This window comes from Cervus elaphus, chromosome 1, assembly GCF_910594005.1.
Source record: "Cervus elaphus chromosome 1, mCerEla1.1, whole genome shotgun sequence".
In the NCBI taxonomy this organism is placed as follows: Eukaryota; Metazoa; Chordata; class Mammalia; order Artiodactyla; family Cervidae; genus Cervus; species Cervus elaphus.
In genome coordinates, this window is record NC_057815.1 from 29,825,484 (window position 1) to 29,844,903 (window position 19,420).

Below are 19,420 nucleotides of genomic sequence, written 5' to 3' on the forward strand. Positions count from 1 at the left end.
TGTGTGGATTCATTTACTGGGATGTATCCATGACTTAATATGTGAAATAGACACACAGCATTGAAAAGGTAGTGGAGAGTTAGAAGATTTTCAGATGATGGCATTTTTTTATCCTATGTTGGCTCATCTCTCCTAGCAACTTAGGTCAGACAAGTACCAGGTGATTTCCACCAAGTCCTCATCCTTAAGATATGGCTGCAAACCAAATCCCCCAACCCATACAGTCAGCCGGAACCCAACAATCAACCCCCAACTCATTCATCAACACCACACGATTCAACAAGCTCATAAAAATAACTTTTGCTTGAAATATTTTGATAGAATTATTCAGAAAAGTGCCTAAACACCTCTCAAATGATTGAATGAACAATATCAGAAATCAAGTCAGATGTTAACATCCTAGTTGCCTTTAATGTAGTTGTGAACAAATACTGGCAGCGAACACTTTTCCCATACATTAAAGACTCAAAAACCCAGTACACTTCCAGGGGCAACACAGGAGGGACTCTCCGGCAAGACTAATGACCTGCTAACACCCAAAGCTCTGAAATATAAGTGTTGACCAGTCTCGAGGATCGTCCACACCCAAGAGCAGTGGGGTACAAAGGCTTCCCCTAAGAGCAGTCATACTCGGAGGCCTCAGCAAGACGTTGGGGCCCACGGGCTGCGTTGTTCCATCCAGGGTCGCTCTGCAGGGCGGGGCTGCGTCTCAGATCTGAGTCTTTGGAGAGGCTCTTCTTCGCCCGGGTTGGACAGTCAGCTCTGGAGTACCCTTTTCCCGAGGACGACGACGAGAAACACATCTGCCAATTGGGTGGTGATCTGGGGCGGATGGACCTGCGGTCCGCGGCGGGGTCTGGCGCGGCTCCAGGGAGTTGCAGGCGAGCCAGGTTCCCCAGGGCGAGTGCACCTCCCTCCAGGCGCTCAGCTCCCGGCCGCCCGGCGCCGCGGGCTCGGCGTGGTTCACCACCGCCCGGTCCTGCCCGCGCTTCCACAGCTCATAGCGCTCGGGCTGCAGGATGCGCACGAAGGCGTCCATGGAGAAGGCCACCTGCGCCTCGCCGCAGCTGCACTGCGAGGCCGCTTTGCCGTAATCGACCCAGCGCGGGGTGGCGAAGTTGATGGCCTCGGCGCAGTTGAAGCCGTGGTTGAAGCCCGAGTGGTAGCCGTAGGGGAAGGTGACCATGAACTCGCCCGCCTCCTGCGTGACCCGACCGAACGGGATGCCGTTGTCCCGGAGCACCGTGGGCGAGATGAGCGCCGCCTTGTGCCGCAGGAAGGCCTCGCAGCCCCGCGAGCTGCCCGGGAAGAGCTCGCCGGCCAGGCGTTCCAGGCGCCGGCCGTGCTCGGGCGGCACCGCGTACCAGGTCTTGGGCTCCCCGAAGTGCAGGAAGTTGATGCTGTAAAGGTCCATGTCCTCCGTGTGCCAGGCGAAGGCGGTCTTCCACATGCCGAAGTACAGGTAGGGGGTGTTGACGCCCTCGATGACCACCCCGCACTCCTGCTCCAGCAGGTCCTGGATGGTGCCCAGGTGCCCCAGGTTCCACTGCTTCGTGGTTTCATCAAATAAAGAGCCACTGATGTCCGCGCCGTATATCGGGGACTCGTACAGGCGGGTTTTCCAATATTTTCGCTCCAATTCCTCAAAATCGGAGTAGAATGGAGTCTGATATTTTTCAGTATTTGCTAAGCTGCGGTACTCTGCCACGGTCATGGCTTTCTTCTTTTTGTGGTATTGAGTAAACACACCTGCCCTCCCAGAGACCACCTGCTGCAGCGGAGCGGCTATTAAGATGTCATCGATATCGTCGTAGGTCTGTCTGGCTTTCCATTCCTTGGGTGGAACTATCTTAGCCAAGCCTGCTCGGTGGGCCCCTTGCGATTCTATGTAAGCGATGTATTTGTTGAAGTCCGCAAATTCTTCCATGGATGGGTAGAAGGTCATGATCTTACAGCTTGGGTTCTGGGAACCAAGGTGCTTAGACTGCATGGCTGCAATACAATCAGCAGCGGCCTCTGGGGCTCTTAGATATGTATGGGCACCTGAGCGCTTAGGGAGTAACCTCTTGCCTAGGCTCTGTTTTTAGAAATGTTTGCTGTGTCTGAGGGGCAGTGACTCAGACTAGAACCTTTAAACCAATGAGGTGGTATCTTTTCCAGCTTGTTAATCCACCGGAAGGACAACCCACCCTCGTCTGTATTCTGTAGCCCAAGGAAAGAGGGTGTTTCCCGGAGGGGAAGGCTCCCTGAACCAAGTCCTGCGTCGGCCTGCAGCTCTGTGACTTTCTTTGGTTGGGGGTGTAAGTGCCTCGGAGGCCGCCCCGGATTCACAGGCTTGAGTGCCTGGCAGTTTCTCAGCTCACTGTGGCAAAAAGTGTCTTCATGGAAGTTTCAAAGCCAAACCTAAAGAAAATACAGAATATCTGAAGATGAGTAGATGATAAAGGAACTGATTTAACACAAAATTTTTACAGCAATCTTAATTTCAAAATTTGAATTTAAGGGCAAAAATATACTTTTTAAACAGGAATGTAAATTGGTGCAGCTATGGTACATACTATGGAAAACCGTATAGAGGTTCTTTAAAAATTTTAAATAGAACTATTATATAATCCAACAATCTCATTTCTGGGTATATATCCAAATGAAATAAAAACAGAATATCAAAATAACATCTGCCCTCCTAGGTTCCTTGAGGCATTACTCACAATAGCCAAGATATGCAAACAACCATAGTGTCCATCCATGGTTGAATGAATACAGAAGATATGACATAGATATTTGGTGGAATACTACTCAGTGATAAACAAGAATGAAATTTTGCCATTCACAACAGCATTGGTTGACATGGAGGGTATTATTCCAAGTGAAATAAGGCAGAGAAAGACAGAAAGTACAGATACCAATGTGCATGTTCCTAACAAGCATTACCCTTAATGGGTAAACATCTGAAACATTCCAACTAAAGTCTAATTATTAAATTGCATTCACAAACAGAGTATTAGAAATACATGGATCAACCAAGTTTCTGAACACTGATTAGCATACAAAATCTATAGATCCCATGTACAAATTAACATCAGCTATGAAGTGAAATAGTAAAAAAGTTTCAATTCCTTTAATAACAAATACATGCCTCCAAAGAAGAAGTCAAAATCATATGCATTTAATACTTGTACTTTAAATGCATAAATGAGAATTTTACCAGGGGAAAAATGTTGCTTTCTAATATAAAATGTCTTTTTCATCTTTGTATTTTAAAGGACAAACATTAAAAAAAAAAGTGCTTGCCTCCTGCTAATCTAAAACCTTAATTCCAAATGAGGAAACACTACAACCCAGAAAATTGTTTCCTTGAATAATTCAGCCTCTAAATAAAAAAGGTTGTGCTCAAAGTCTGGCTCTATCTGTCCCACCTCAGTTTCAGCTCAATCAGCACCACCCTAATTCTAATATCCTCATATCCAATCAAAGTCTTTAATTTGATCCCACATATTTTTCAAGTTCCTTCTAACTGACTCACTCCTTACCCAATTCTAGAAACCATCTTATTTTCATTGGATCCCAGTTAACTAAATGAGGTGCTTTATCCTGAAAATCTTTGTGATTTTTATCAAAAAAAAAAATTAAGAAAAAAATTAGCTCCATTTGTCAGAAAATAGTTTAATAATAAAAACACAAGGAAATGATATCCCAATGTATCTTTCTGTATCTTTCTATCTCTCTCTCTATATATATATATGTATACAGTACAGTATATATATATAGTAACTTTTAAAACCTTGTAATAGAAAAATACCTCTTTTGCTTATAAGCACAAGTAGAAATAAAATGACATACCTCCAGTCAACAAAATCCTGACTCCAATTGGAGCTATTCAAGGATCCAGAGAGACTGTTCTCTCAGCAGCTGGTCTCCAAATGCAGACCAGTGTCCTGATGGCTCTGGCTTTATACCTGTACAAAGGTATAATTTGATCAGGACCAATCAACAGTAATCATGGGATGAGGGCTCTGATTGGTCAGCCCAGGTAGTCTGTGCCCTTTTGGTTTTTAAACCAATCAACAGAGAACTGAGAGGTTGAAAATTATAGGAATGGCACTTCCCTGGTGGCTCAGATGGTTAAGAATCTGCCTGCAATGAGGGAGACTGGGGTTCGATCCCTGGATTGGGAAGATCCCCTGGAGAAGGAAATGGCAGCCCACTCCAGTATTCTTGCCTGGGAAATCCCATGGACAGAGGAGCCTGGCAGGCTACAGTCCATGCGGTCACAAAGAGTTGGACACGACTGAGTGAACACACAACTTCAAAGCAGCTCTAGGTTACTCACCATACCATCATGGTTATCCAGGCCTTTAAGATGTTTCTTGTATGTTCTTCTGTGTATGCTTTCCACTTCTTAATCTCTTCTGCTCCTCTTAGGTCCTTACCATTTCTGTCCTTTATTGTGCCCATCCTTGTGTTAATAAATGTTCCCTCTCTATCTCTAATTTTCTTAAAGAGATCTCTAGTTTTTCTGATTCTATTGTTTTCCTCTATTTCTTTGCATTGTTTATTTAGGAAGACCTTCCTATCTCTCTGTCCATGCTATTCTCTGGAGCTCTGCATTCAGTTGGGTATTCTTTCCCTTTCTCCCTTGCTTTTCACTTCTCTTTCCTCAGCTATATGTAAAGCCTCCTCAGACAACCACTACATCTTCTTGCACTTCTTTCTTTGGGATGGTTTTGGTCACTGCCTCTTGTACAATGTCATGAACCTCCATCCATGGTTCCTCGGGCACTCTGTCTACCAGATCTAATCCCTCGAAACTACTTGTCACTGCCACTGTAGAATCATAAGGAAATTGATTTAGGTCATAGTTAGGTGTATGGCTTAGTGGTTTTCCCTACTTCAATTTAACCCTGAATTTTGCAATAAGGAGCTCATGATATGAGCTACAGTCAGATCCAGGTCTTGTTTTTGCTGGTGATATAAGGCTTCTTCATCTTTGGCTGCAAAGAATATTATCAATCTCATTTTGGTATTGACCATCTGATGATGTCCATGTGTAGAGTCATCTCTTGGATTGCTAGAAAAGGATGTTTGCTATGACCAACGTGTGCTCTTGACAAAACTCTGTTAGCCAATGCCCTACTTTATTTTGTACTCCAAGGCCAAACTTGCCTATTATTCCAGCTATCTCTTAACTTCCCGCTTTTGCATTCCAATCTCCTATGATAAAAAGGACATCTATTTTTGGTGTTAGTTCTAGAAGGCCTTGTAGGTCTTCATAGATCTGGTCAACTTAAGCTTCTTTAGCATTAGTGGTTGGGACATAGACTTGGATTACCACGATATTGAATGGGTTGCCTTGGAAACGAACAGAGATCATTCTGTTGTTTCTGAGATTGCACCCAAGTACTGCATTTTAGACTCTTCTGTTGACTATGAGGACTACTCCATTTTGTTCTAAGGGATTCTTGCCCACAGTGGTAGATATAATGGTCATCTGAATTAAATTAGCCCATTCCCATCCATTTTATGTTAGATCATATGGTAGCTCTATAATTTCAGTTTTTTAAAAATACCTCCGTACTGTTCTCCATAGTAGCTGCACCAATTTACATTCCCCCTCATGGTGTAAGAGGGTTCCCTTTTATCCATACCCTCTGCAGCATTTATTTCTATTCAGATGTCCATTCTGACAGGTATGAGGTGATGTCATTGTGGTTTTGATTTGCATTTCTCTAATAATTAACAGTGTTGAGAATTTTCATGTGCCTGTTGGCCATTTGTATATCTTCTTTGGAGAAATGCCTACTGAGGACAAGAAAACTAATTTAGAAACAAGTTTATTGTTACAGCTAACCTGTATACTCAACACTGCTTGTCCTGATTAGGTAAGGAAAAAAAAAATTTTTTTTTTTTAAGAAAGTGTAACCCTTTAAAAAAAAATATTGATTGATTGATTTTTGTCTGTGCTGGGTCATTGCTGCACAAGCTTTCCTGTAGTTGTGGCAAATGGGGGCTACTCTCCAGGTGTGGTGCCCGGGTTTCTCACTGGGATGACTTCTCTTGTTGCTAAGTACAGGCTCTAGGGCTCGTGGGCTTCAGCAGTTGCCGTTCCCCAGCTCTAGAGCACAGACTCAATAGTTGTGGTGCCCAGGTTCGGTTGCTCCGAGGCATATGGGATCTTCCTGGATCAGAAATTGAACCCGAGTCGGGAGCCAAGATGGCGGAGGAGTAGGACGGGGAGACCACTTTCTCTCCTACAAATTCATCAAAAGAATAACTGAACGCAGAGCAAACTTCACAAAACAACTTCTGATCGCTAGCTGAGGTCATCAGGCGCCCAGAAAAGCAGCCCATTGTCTTCGAAAGGAGGTAGGACAAAATATAAAAGATAAAAAGTGAGACAAAAGAGCTAAGGACGGAGATCCGTCCCGGGAAGGGAGTCTTAGGCGGCATTGCTTGGGGTAGGGTCCGGGCCTGAGTGCCCTGAGGGCAATCGGAGGGAGCTTCTGTGAGTTGCCAACCTGAACTGTGGGAGACCAAAAGAGAGAAAATTAACCGGCCGGAACACACTGCCGGCCTTTCGCAGAACAAAGGGACCCAGAAAGTCCAGAGAAGAGCTCGCAGGCTGCGGACCGGCCCAGCCCCACCGGAGGCAGGAGGCAGGGGGGAGGGGAAGGTCGCGGTGAGACACAGGGCGCAGGCACCGGACCGGCGCGGGCGGGGACTGGGGCTGGGGACGCGGAGGGCAGAAGGCGCGCGCACCCGACTGGCGCCAGCGGAAACTGAGACTGGGTCCGCGGAAGGGAGTGGGCGCGCCACACCTGGGGAGACTGCGCCCATCAAGCCCCTCGCTGCCTGGACCGCTCTGACGGGGAAGGCACAGAGAGCAGGCGCAGATTTTTGTTCCGCGCTTTTGTGGAACACCCGAGGGCTGGAACCTCACGCAGCGCGGGGTGCGCTCCATATAGAGCAGCCGGGAGCCTGAGCAGCGCAGACGGAGAAAGCAGCGTCAGCCCCTCCCGAAAGCAGCCAGCCTCTCCCTGCAGCGCCAGCCCCTCCCCGCAGCGCCAGCCCCTCTCCACAGAGCAACGGAACTAGCTACCTGAATAAGAGTCCACCTCCGCCCGCCTGTGTCAGGGTGGAAATGAGGCTCTGAAGAGACCGGCTAACAGAAGCCAAATAAACAAAGGGAACCGCTTCAGAAGGGACTGGTGCAACAGATTAAAATCCCTGTAGAAAACACCGACTACACTGGAAGGGGCCTGTAGATATCGAAGTGTAAGCTGGAACGAGGAGCTATCTGAAACTGAGCCGAACCCACACTGACCGCAACAGCTCCAGAGAAATTCCTAGATATATTTTTACTTTTTTTTTTAAGTAAGAAAAAAAAATTTTTTTTATTTTTTTATTTTTTATTTTTTCTCTTTTATTTTCCTTTAAAATTCCCTATTACTCCCCCATTACTCCTTAACTTTCATTTTCATAGATTTTTACGATTTTTTTAATTAGGGAAAAAAAAATTTTTTTTTCTTTCTTTCTTTTTCCTTCTTTTTTTTTCTTTCCTTTTTCTCTTCTATTTTCTATTTTTCTTTTTCTCTTATTTCTTTTAAAGTCCTCTAGTACTCCTCTACTACTCCTTAATTTTCATTTTCAATACACTATAACCTTACAAAAAAAAAAGAAGAGAAGCCCTATTTTTAAACCGAAGAGTATTCTCTCCCAATCTTGACTCTCTGTTTTCTACCTCAGAACACCTCTATTTCCTCCTTTCCCCTTCTCTTCCCAATCCAATTCTGTGAATCCTTGTAGGTGTCTGAGATACGGAGAACACTCTGGGAACAGACAGCTGCGTAGATCTGTCTCTCTCCTCTTGAGTCCCCCTTTTTCTCCTCCTGCTCATCTCTATCTCCCTCCTCCCTTTTCTCCTGTTCATGTAACTCTGTGAACCTCTCTGGGTGTCCCTAACAGGGGAGAATCTTTTCGCCATTAACCTAGAAGTTTTATTATCAGTGCTGTATAGTTGGAGAAGTCCTGAGACTACAGGAAGAATAAAACTGAAATCCAGAGGCAGGAGACTTAAGCCCAAAACCTGAGAACACCAGAAAACTCCTGACTACATGGAACTTTAAGTAATAAGTGACCGTCCAAAAGCCTCCATACTTACACTGAAACCAACCACCACCCAAGAGCCAATAAGTTTTAGAGCAAGACATACCACGCAAATTCTCCAGCAACGCAGGAACATAGCCCTGAACGTCAACATACAGGCTGCCCAAGGTCACACCTAACACATAGACCCATCTCAAAATTCATTACTGGGCACTCCATTGCTCTCCAAAGAGAAGAAATCAAGTTCCACGCACCAGAACACTGACGCAAGCTTCCCTAACCAGGAAACCTTGACAAGCCAATCATCTAACCCCACCCACTGGGTAAATCCTCCACAATAAAAAGGAACCACAGACCTCCAGAATACAGAAAGCCCACTCCAGACACAGCAATCTAAACAAGATGAAAAGGCAAAGAAATACCCAACAGGTAAAGGAACATGAAAAATGCCCACCAAGTCAAACAAAAGAGGAGGAGATAGGGAATCTACCTGAAAAAGAATTTAGAATAATGATAATAAAAATGATCCAAAATCTTGAAAACAAAATGGAGTTACAGATAAATAGCCTGGAGACAAAGATTGAAAAGATACAAGAAATGTTTAATAAAGACCTAGAAGAAATAAAAAAGAGTCAATTAAAAATGAACAATGCAATGAATGAGATCAAAAACACTTTGGAGGGAACCAAGAGTAGAATAATGGAGGCAGAAGATAAAATGGTGGAAATAAATGAAGCAGAGAGGAAAAAAGAAAAAAGGATCAAAAGAAATGAGGACAATCTCAGGGACCTCTGGGACAATGTGAAACGCCCCAACATTCGAATCATAGGAGTCCCAGAAGAAGAAGACAAAAAGAAAGGCCATGAGAAAATACTCGAGGAGATAATAGCTGAAAACTTCCCTAAAATGGGGAAGGAAATAGCCACCCAAGCCCAAGAAACCCAGAGAGTCCCAAACAGGATAAACCCAAGGCGAAACACCCCAAGACACATATTAATCAAATTAACAAAGATCAAACACAAAGAACAAATATTAAAAGCAGCAAGGGAGAAACAACAAATAACACACAAAGGGATTCCCATAAGGATAACAGCTGATCTATCAATAGAAACCCTCCAGGCCAGAAGGGAATGGCAGGACGTACTGAAAGTAATGAAAGAGAATAACCTACAACCTAGATTACTGTATCCAGCAAGGATCTCATTCAGATATGAAGGCGAATTCAAAAGCTTTACAGATAAACAAAAGCTGAGAGAATTCAGCACCACCAAACCAGCTCTTCAACAAATGCTAAAGGATCTTCTCTAGACAGGAAATGCAGAAAGGTTGTATAAACGTGAACCCAAAACAAAGTAAATGGCAACAGGACCACACCTATCAATAATTACCTTAAATGTAAATGGGTTGAATGCCCCAACCAAAAGACAAAGATTGGCTGAATGGATACAAAAACAAGACCCCTATATATGCTGTCTACAAGAGACCCACCTCAAAACAAGAGACACATACAGACTAAAAGTGAAGGGCTGGAAAAAAATATTTCACGCAAACGGAGACCAAAAGAAAGCAGGAGTCACAATACTCATATCAGATAAAATAGACTTTCAAATAAAGGATGTGAAAAGAGACAAAGAAGGACACTACATAATGATCAAAGGATCAATCCAAGAAGAAGATATAACAATTATAAATATATATGCACCCAACATAGGAGCACCACAATATGTACGGCAAACACTAACGAGTATGAAAGAGGAAATGAATAGTAACACAATAATAGTGGGAGACTTTAATACCCCACTCACAACTGTGGATAGATCAACTAAACAGAAAATTAACAAGGTAACACAAACCTTAAATGACACAATGGACCAGCTAGACCTAACTGATATCTATAGGACATTTCACCCCAAAACACTCAACTTCACCTTTTTCTCAAGTGCACACGGAACCTTCTCCAGAATAGATCATATCCTGGGCCATAAATCTGGTCTGGGAAAATTCAAAAAAATTGAAATCATTCCAGTCATCTTTTCTGACCACAGTGCAGTAAGATTAGATCTCAATTACAGGAAAAAAAAATTGTTAAAACTTCAAACATATGGAGGCTAAATAACACGCTTCTGAATAACCAACAAATCATAGAAGAAATCAAAAAAGAAATCAAAATATGTATAGAAATGAATGAAAAAGAAAACACAACAACCCAAAATCTATGGGACACTGTAAAAGCAGTGCTAAGGGGAAGGTTCATAGCATTACAGGCTTACATCAAGAAACAAGAAAAAAGCCAAATAAATAACCTAACTCTACACCTAAAGCAATTAGAGAAGGAAGAAATGAAGAACCCCAGGGTTAGCAGAAGGAAAGAAATCTTAAAAATCAGGGCAGAAATAAATGCAATAGAAACTAAAGAGACCATAGCAAAAATCAACAAAGCTAAAAGCTGGTTTTTTGAAAAAAATAAACAAAATTGACAAACCATTAGCAAGACTCATTAAGAAACAAAGAGAGAAGAACCAAATTAACAAAATTAGAAATGAAAATGGAGAGATCACAACAGACAACACTGAAATACAAAGGATTATAAGAGACTACTACCAGCAGCTCTATGCCAATAAAATGGACAACTTGGATGAAATGGACAAATTCTTAGAAAAGTATAACTTTCCAAAACTGAACCAGGAAGAAATAGAAGATCTTAACAGACCTATCACAAGCAAGGAAATCAAAACTGTAATCAAAAATCTTCCAGCAAACAAAAGCCCAGGACCAGATGGCTTCACAGCTGAATTCTACCAAAAATTTAGAGAAGAGCTAACACCTATCTTACTCAAACTCTTCCAGAAAATTGCAGATGAAGGTAAGCTTCCAAACTCATTCTATGAGGCCACCATCACCCTAATTCCAAAACCAGACAAAGATGCCACAAAAAAAGAAAACTACAGGCCAATATCACTGATGAGCATAGATGCAAAAATCCTTAACAAAATTCTAGCAAACAGAATCCAAAAACATATTAAAAAAATCATACACCATGACCAAGTGGGCTTTATCCCAGGAATGCAAGGATTCTTTAATATCCGCAAATCAATCAATGTAATACACCACATTAACAGATTGAAAGATAAAAACCATATGATTATCTCAATAGATGCAGAGAAAGCCTTTGACAAAATTCAACACTCATTTATGATTAAAACTCTCCAAAAATCAGGAATAGAAGGAACATACCTCAACATAATAAAATCTATATATGACAAACCCACAGCAAGCATCACCCTCAATGGTGAAAAATTGAAAGCATTTCCCCTGAAATCAGGAACAAGACAAGGGTGCCCACTCTCACCACTACTATTCAACATAGTGTTGGAAGTTTTGGCCACAGCAATCAGAGCAGAAAAAGAAGTAAAAGGAATCCAGATAGGAAAAGAAGAAGTGAAACTCTCACTGTTTGCAGATGACATGATCCTCTACATAGAAAACCCTAAGACTCTACCAGAAAATTACTAGAGCTAATCAATGAATATAGTAAAGTTGCAGGATATAAAATTAACACACAGAAATCCCTTGCATTCCTATATACTAACAATGAAAAAACAGAAAGAGAAATTAAGGAAACAATACCATTCACCATTGCAACAAAAAGAATAAAATACTTAGGAGTATATCTACCTAAAGAAACAAAAGACCTATACATAGAAAACTATAAAACACTGATGAAAGAAATCAAAGAGGACACAAACAGATGGAGAAACATATCGTGTTCATGGATTGGAAGAATCAATATTGTCAAAATGGCTATTCTACCCAAAGCAATCTATAGATTCAATGCAATCCCTATCAAGCTACCAACGGTATTTTTCACAGAACTAGATCAAAGAATTTCACAATTTGTATGGAAATACAAAAAACCTCGAATAGCCAAAGTCATCTTGAGAAAGAAGAATGGAACTGGAGGAATCAACCTGCCTGACTTCAGACTCTACTACAAAGCCACAGTCATCAAGACAGTATGGTACTGGCACAAAGACAGAAATATAGATCAATGGAACAGAATAGAAAGCCCAGAGATAAATCCACGAACCTATGGACACCTTATCTTCTACAAAGGAGGCAAGGATATACAATGGAAAAAAGACAACCTCTTTAACAAGTGGTGCTGGGAAAACTGGTCAACCACTTGTAAAAGAATGAAACTAGAACACTTTCTGACACCATACACAAAAATAAACTCAAAATGGATTAAAGATCTAAATGTAAGACCAGAAACTATAAAACTCCTAGAGGAGAACATAGGCAAAACACTCTCTGACATAAATCACAGCAAGATCCTGTATGACCCACCTCCCAGAATATTGGAAATAAAAGCAAAACTAAACAAATGGGACCTAATGAAACTTAAAAGCTTTTGCACTACAAAGGAAACTATAAGTAAGGTGAAAAGACAGCCCTCAGATTGGGAGAAAATAATAGCAAATGAAGAAACAAAGGATTAATCTCAAAAATATACAAGCAACTCTTGAAGCTCAATTCCAGAAAAATAAATGACCCAATCAAAAAATGGGCCAAAGAACTAAACAGACATTTCTCCAAAGAAGACATACAGATGGCTAACAAACACATGAAAAGATGCTCAACACCACTCATTATTAGAGAAATGCAAATCAAAACCACAATGAGGTACCATTACACGCCAGTCAGGATGGCTGCTATCCAAAAGTCTACAAGCAATAAATGCTGGAGAGGGTGTGGAGAAAAGGGAACCCTCTTACACTGTTGGTGGGAATGCAAACTAGTACAGCCGCTATGGAAAACAGTGTGGAGATTTCTTAAAAAACTGGAAATAGAACTGCCATATGACCCAGCAATCCCACTTCTGGGCATACACACTGAGGAAACCAGATCTGAAAGAGACACGTGCACCCCAATGTTCATTGCAGCACTGTTTATAATAGCCAGGACATGGAAGCAACCTAGATGCCCATCAGCAGATGAATGGATAAGGAAGCTGTGGTACATATACACCATGGAATATTACTCAGCTGTTAAAAAGAATTCATTTGAATCAGTCCTAATGAGATGGATGAAACTGGAGCCCATTATACAGAGTGAAGTAAGCCAGAAAGATAAAGAACATTACAGCATACTAACACATATATATGGAATTTAGAAAGATGGTAACGATAACCCTATATGCAAAACAGAAAAAGAGACACAGAAATACAGAACAGACTTTTGAACTCTGTGGGAGAATGTGAGGGTGGGATGTTTCAAAAGAACAGCATCTATACTATCTATGGTGAAACAGATCACCAGCCCAGGTGGGATGCATGAGACAAGTGCTCGGGCCTGGTGCACTGGGAAGACCCAGAGGAATCGGGTGGAGAGGGAGGTGGGAGGGGGGATCGGGATGGGGAATACGTGTAAATCTATGGCTGATTCATATCAATGTATGACAAAACCCACTGAAATGTTGTGAAGTAATTAGCCTCCAACTAATAAAAAAATAATAATAATTTAAAAAAAAAAAGAAATTGAACCCGAGTCTCCTGCATTACCAGGTGGACTCTTTACCACTGAGCCATCAGGGAAACCTGGGAGATATATATTTTTTTAAGTGTGAAAGTAACTGAGTGAAAACATAAGGAGTACAATGGGAGCAATATTTTCTGAAAACTGCTTTTGTTTCTTTTTCTTCCAGTCCCCCAATTTTGTTATGATATGGCTCTCCAGGACATCTATATGCCAGGGAGGAGACTGTGATATTCCTGAAATATAACAAGGAGAACTTCTGTTTCTAAAATTGTAAATAGCAATATGAGCCAGGCTACTGTTTTCATAGAGACTTTTCAGAGTTCTTTTATTTCTCTGCATTACCATACCCACAACTGACCTATATTAAAGGGCCAAAACCCCCCAACATCTCAGTCACTAAAAGTTACCCCTGCTCGTATAAGATCTACTATTATGGTCCGAGTGCTCTCTAGGGCTGCTACCTGTCCAGTAATTCCAGTCAGCTTCCATCCTGTGGTTCCACCGTCTCAATACAGGACTTGATCATCTTTTCAGCCAAGCATTTCACTGCCATCCTCCACTGTGCCTGGAATCCCTAAGTTCAGTTTCTCAATTTCAATTTTCCACAGAATACACTACCACAAATTTGTCTTGCTGCATGATGACAGGAATGAGACGTGAGCTTTTGCTATGTCTCAATCAGAACTTCAAAGAAGCCTTACATTTTCATGACTGTTCCCTTTCGTTTTACATGGTGCTTCAGATTCCAAAGTCTTCTGGAAATTCTGTGGGGGCAGAGCTGGAGAGAAGAGAGATGTGCTTTGTATCTCTGACATGTTTCCTTCTGCATCCAGTTTTCAAAATTTATTGTTTGGCCACTTCTGTGCATTTTCAACACTATGGCCTGAGTCAATAACCATCAATTCTCACCTGTTTTGGGACTTCCCTGGTGGCTCAGACAATAAAGAATCCACCTGCGATGCAGGAGACACGGGTTCGATCCCTGGGTCAGGAAGATCCCTTGGAGAAGGGAATGGCAACCCACTCCAGTATTCTTGCCTGGAGAATTCCACAGAGGAACCTGGTGGGCTTCAGTCCATGCAGTTGCAAAGAGTCGGACACGACGGAGCAACTCTCACCTGTTTTAACTATTTCTCTTGTCCCCACGTGGTCCACAGAACAATGGAGGTGGTTACTTAAATATGCAAATTGTATCATGTCAAGTGCTGTTTTAAACTTCCAAAGCCTTCTCATTTCAAGTTGAATAAACTCAAATACTCATCATGAGCTTCAAGGTCCTATATACCTTGCACCCTGACTCTCCCCTTTCTACGCTCCAGACACAAAGGAGCTTCCTTTCTATCTCTGCAAAAACAACAACCCCAAGCTCTATGTTACATCTGTTACACTTGCTGTTTCTTCCAAGTGGAAATCAGCTCTAGATGTCCCTTTTTGTCATTTGGGACTGGGAAAGGTCTCCTGCTCTAGGAGATATTTCCTGACCACTGGAACCAGACTACCCATTCTGCTGTCTCATCCCACCCCCTTTTCATTGCTTCACGGAACATATGCCCACTGAAATTCTTGTTCATTTATGTGTGTATTCATTTACTGGGATGTATCCATGACTTAACCATGTGAAATAGACTCACAATATCGAGAAGACAGTGGAGAGCTGGCACTCTTTGTCCCATGTTGGCTCATCTCTCCTAGGTGATTTCCGCCAAGTCATCCTTAAGATATGGCTGCAACCCAAATCTCCCAACCCAGCCAGTCAGCCAGAACCCAACAATCAACCCCCAACTCATTCATCAATACCACACAATGCAACAAGCTCATAAAAAGAAGTTTTGCTTTAAATGTTTTGATATAATTATTCAGAAAAGTGCATAAAAGCGTTACCACCTCTCTAATGATTGAACAATCCCAGAAATCAAGTCAGATGTTAACTTTTTGGTTGCCTTTAATAACAGTTGCAAACAAATACTGGCAGAGAACATTTTTTCAATAAATTAAAGACTCAGAAATATTATATATTATCTGAGCCTCTACTGACCTAATTGGTCAAAAGAGCTTTGTGTGGCAGGAGCAGGGGGTGGGAGAAAAGGAAGTAGGAAGAAGAAACGGAGAGAAGTCGGAGAGTACTCAAAGCCTAGGATTCTTCAGAAGCTAGGCAGCATCCAGAGCTGGCCCACAGGATGGGATCTGAGGTAGATCAGCTCTGGTGACCTCAGCAGGACCTAGTTCACAGCATCACTAGAGTGTCCAGTGGATGAAGCCTCAGCTGGTGACACAGTTAGCAGTGTCTGACGATTCCAGGTTCTGGGAGAAAGAACAAACATTGGAGAATTGGGTAAACACCATGGACCCAGCACTTCCAGAAGCAACACAGGAGGGACCCTCATGCGGGACTGCATGCGTGCTCAGTCGCTTTGGGCATGTCCAACTCTTTGCAACCCTATGGATCCTAGCCCACCAGGCTCCTCCATGCATGGGATTGCTATGCCCCCCTCCAGGCATCTTCCCTACCTAGGAATCGACCCCATGTCTCCCGGGTCTCCTATGTTGGTAAGTGGGTTCTGTGCCACTAGCCACCTGGGAAGCCCCCAGGCAAGACTGCTGCGGCTGCTGCTTCAGTCGTGTCCGACTCTGTGCGACCCCATAGACGGTAGCCAACCAGGCTCCCCCGTCCCTGGGATTCTCCAGGCAAGAATACTGGAGTGGGTTGCCATCTCCTTCTCCAATGCATGAAAGTGAAAAGTGAAAGTGAAGTCGCTCAGTCGTTTCCAACTCTTAGCGACCCCATGGACTGCAGCCTACCAGGCTCCTCCATCCATGGGATTTTCCAGGCAAGAGTACTGGAGTGTGGTGCCATTGCCTTCTCCCCATGCAAGACCTGCAAATACCCAACCCTCTGAAATGTCAATGTGACCACTCTTGAGGATCCTCCACACCCAAGAGCATTGGGGTACAAAGGCTGGGTTATGGGATAGGGCCACAGTCATACCTGGAGGCCTTAGCAGGAGGCTAGAGTCCAGAGCTCGTTGGGGCAGGGTTGTCCATCCGTCCCTCTGCAGACAGGCGTTGGGCCTTGAGGTCCTGAGCCTTGGGGTCTAAAGCGAGGCCCCTCTTAGCTCTGATGGGGGCAGTCAGCTCTTGAGTGCCCCTTTCCGGAGGACGACGACGAGAACCACATCTGCCAACTGGGTGGAGACACTGCGCCACCGACTGACCTGGCGAGAGCGGACAGGTCTGGCTGGGCTTTCGTGAGCTCCTGCGGGCGACAGCGTCAAACTGGGAGGCGGAGCAGGAACCCCGGCCAGGCAAGGGGCGCAGGGACACGGCCCGCACAGGGGCTCTGGGGTCGGTGACTCTTGAAGACACGGGCTGACGCGGGCGGGCGGTGCGGCGAGGCGGGTAGTACTTGGGGCCCAGCGTTTGCACCTCCCTCCAGGCGCTCAGCTCCCGGCCGCCCGGCGCCGCGGGCTCGGCGTGGTTCACCACCGCCCGGTCCTGCCCGCGCTTCCACAGCTCATAGCGCTCGGGCTGCAGGATGCGCACGAAGGCGTCCATGGAGAAGGCCACCTGCGCCTCGCCGCAGCTGCACTGCGAGGCCGCTTTGCCGTAATCGACCCAGCGCGGGGTGGCGAAGTTGATGGCCTCGGCGCAGTTGAAGCCGTGGTTGAAGCCCGAGTGGTAGCCGTAGGGGAAGGTGACCATGAACTCGCCCGCCTCCTGCGTGACCCGACCGAACGGGATGCCGTTGTCCCGGAGCACCGTGGGCGAGATGAGCGCCGCCTTGTGCCGCAGGAAGGCCTCGCAGCCCCGCGAGCTGCCCGGGAAGAGCTCGCCGGCCAGGCGTTCCAGGCGCCGGCCGTGCTCGGGCGGCACCGCGTACCAGGTCTTGGGCTCCCCGAAGTGCAGGAAGTTGATGCTGTAAAGGTCCATGTCCTCCGTGTGCCAGGCGAAGGCGGTCTTCCACATGCCGAAGTACAGGTAGGGGGTGTTGACGCCCTCGATGACCACCCCGCACTCCTGCTCCAGCAGGTCCTGGATGGTGCCCAGGTGCCCCAGGTTCCACTGCTTCGTGGTTTCATCAAATAAAGAGCCACTGATGTCCGCGCCGTATATCGGGGACTCGTACAGGCGGGTTTTCCAATATTTTCGCTCCAATTCTTCAAAATCTAAGTGTGATGGAGTCTGGTATTTTTCAGTATTTGCTAAGCTGCGGTACTCTGCCACGGTCATGGCTTTCTTCTTTTTGTGGTATTGAGTAAACACACCTGCCCTCCCAGAGACCACCTGCTGCAGCGGAGCGGCTATTAAGATGTCACTGATATCCTCGTAGGTCTGTCTGGCTTTCCATTCCTTGGGTGGAACTATCTTAGCCAAGCCTGCTCGGTGGGCCCCTTGTGATTCTATGTAAGCGATGTATTTATCAAAATCAGTAAACTCTTCTTTGGTAGGATGAAATATCATTATGCTACAACTTGGGTTCCGAGCAAAACTGGACTTCATAGCTTCCATTAATAAGAAACAAACTGCCAAGTTTTTCTGTATATTCTGGATAGGTGAGGATGCTGGAAAATGTTACTTTTTCAAAAACAGTTTGAGGATCTGTGAGTCAGAAGGAACGACCAGTGGACTTTAATACAGTGAGCTGATGGTACTGCTTAGGCCTGCTGCTTCTCCAGCGGAATCCAGTCTGGGCAGAAGCTTTGCTCAGGACTGATGGTGGCTGAGCCTGCAAGTCTATGATGTTCCTCAGTTGACCTTTGGCTCTGTCCACTTGAGGTATATTGAATTACCCAGTCCTGGACAGATATCTCAAATGTAGTGTCTTCAGGGTGGTATTGAAAACAAAACCTAAAAAATATATATACAGAAAGGTTGAAAACTAATGTTTGGAAATGTTAATAGAGAACTACAAATAAAACTGTATCATGGAATATAATTGCATCCTCAAATAAAGGCTAAAATTTCACAAGACTGACAATACAAGAAATGGTATTGATGTGGAACAATGGAAATTCTTATATTCTAGTAAGGAGAATGGAAATCATTACGCTCACTTTGAAAAACAATTTGGACAGTACTATATGTCCTGAGTTTACCCTTTTGCTATGATTCAACTGTTACCACATGCCTAGCTATGTGTATGCCTATGCACTGAAAGTCAAGTCCAAGAATGTTCAAAACAACATTATTTCTAGTAACTAAACATTGGAAACAACCCAAATGTCAATCAACAGTAGAATGGATAAACACATCGTAGTATATTCATACAGTGTAATACAATACAGCAATGAAGATACAACAAGAATTACATGAAAATATAGGCATAATTCTATAAACATAAAACTAATTATCTAGGCTCAAAAGAATATCTATTTTATGCTTCCATTTATACAAAGATAAAAAGGAGGCAAAGTAATCTATGTTAGAAGTCATAATAGTGGTTACCTTTGTGAAGAAGAGAGGTTATGAGTGGAGTTATGAGGAAGTCTCTAGAGTAATATACATGTTCTGTTTGGAACATAGGTAAACACAATTATCAGAATGGTTGTCATAATTCATCAAGCTATAATGATTTTTACAGATCTCTGTGAACTAAATTTTTAAAAATTTTACTTAAATTAGTTAAATATATTTAAAAAGAGAGCTTAGGGTGAAAAGCATTAAAGGAGTCAGAGATATAACAAAAAGGAAAAGGAAGAGTGATTGAAAATAAATGAACTAAACATTCAATTGAAGAAGCTAAAAAAGAGGAGAGAAAAAGCTAAAAAAAGTATATTTAAAA

General features: G+C 43.5%; 2 protein-coding genes across 2 annotated transcripts in view; both read right to left on the bottom strand.

Moving 5' to 3' along the window:
- Window positions 1-505: 505 nt before the first annotated feature.
- LOC122691479 (lysine-specific demethylase 4D-like) lies at window positions 506-2,077 on the bottom strand. The gene has a single exon (XM_043898026.1). It carries the CDS (start codon window positions 1,988-1,990, stop codon window positions 710-712), a length of 1,281 nt encoding a protein of 426 aa, XP_043753961.1. The 5' UTR covers window positions 1,991-2,077; the 3' UTR covers window positions 506-709.
- Window positions 2,078-15,586: 13,509 nt separating this feature from the next.
- Window positions 15,587-19,420, bottom strand: part of LOC122691469 (lysine-specific demethylase 4D-like) — a 28,400-nt gene continuing 24,566 nt past the window's right edge. The window contains exons 3-4 of the mRNA XM_043898007.1: window positions 16,628-18,486; window positions 15,587-15,942 (exon numbers count right to left, since the gene is read on the bottom strand). Of these exons, the coding sequence (XP_043753942.1) occupies window positions 16,648-18,147 (1,500 nt within the window). The 5' untranslated portion in view covers window positions 18,148-18,486 and the 3' untranslated portion in view covers window positions 15,587-15,942; window positions 16,628-16,647. The remainder of the gene's footprint in view (window positions 15,943-16,627; window positions 18,487-19,420) is intronic.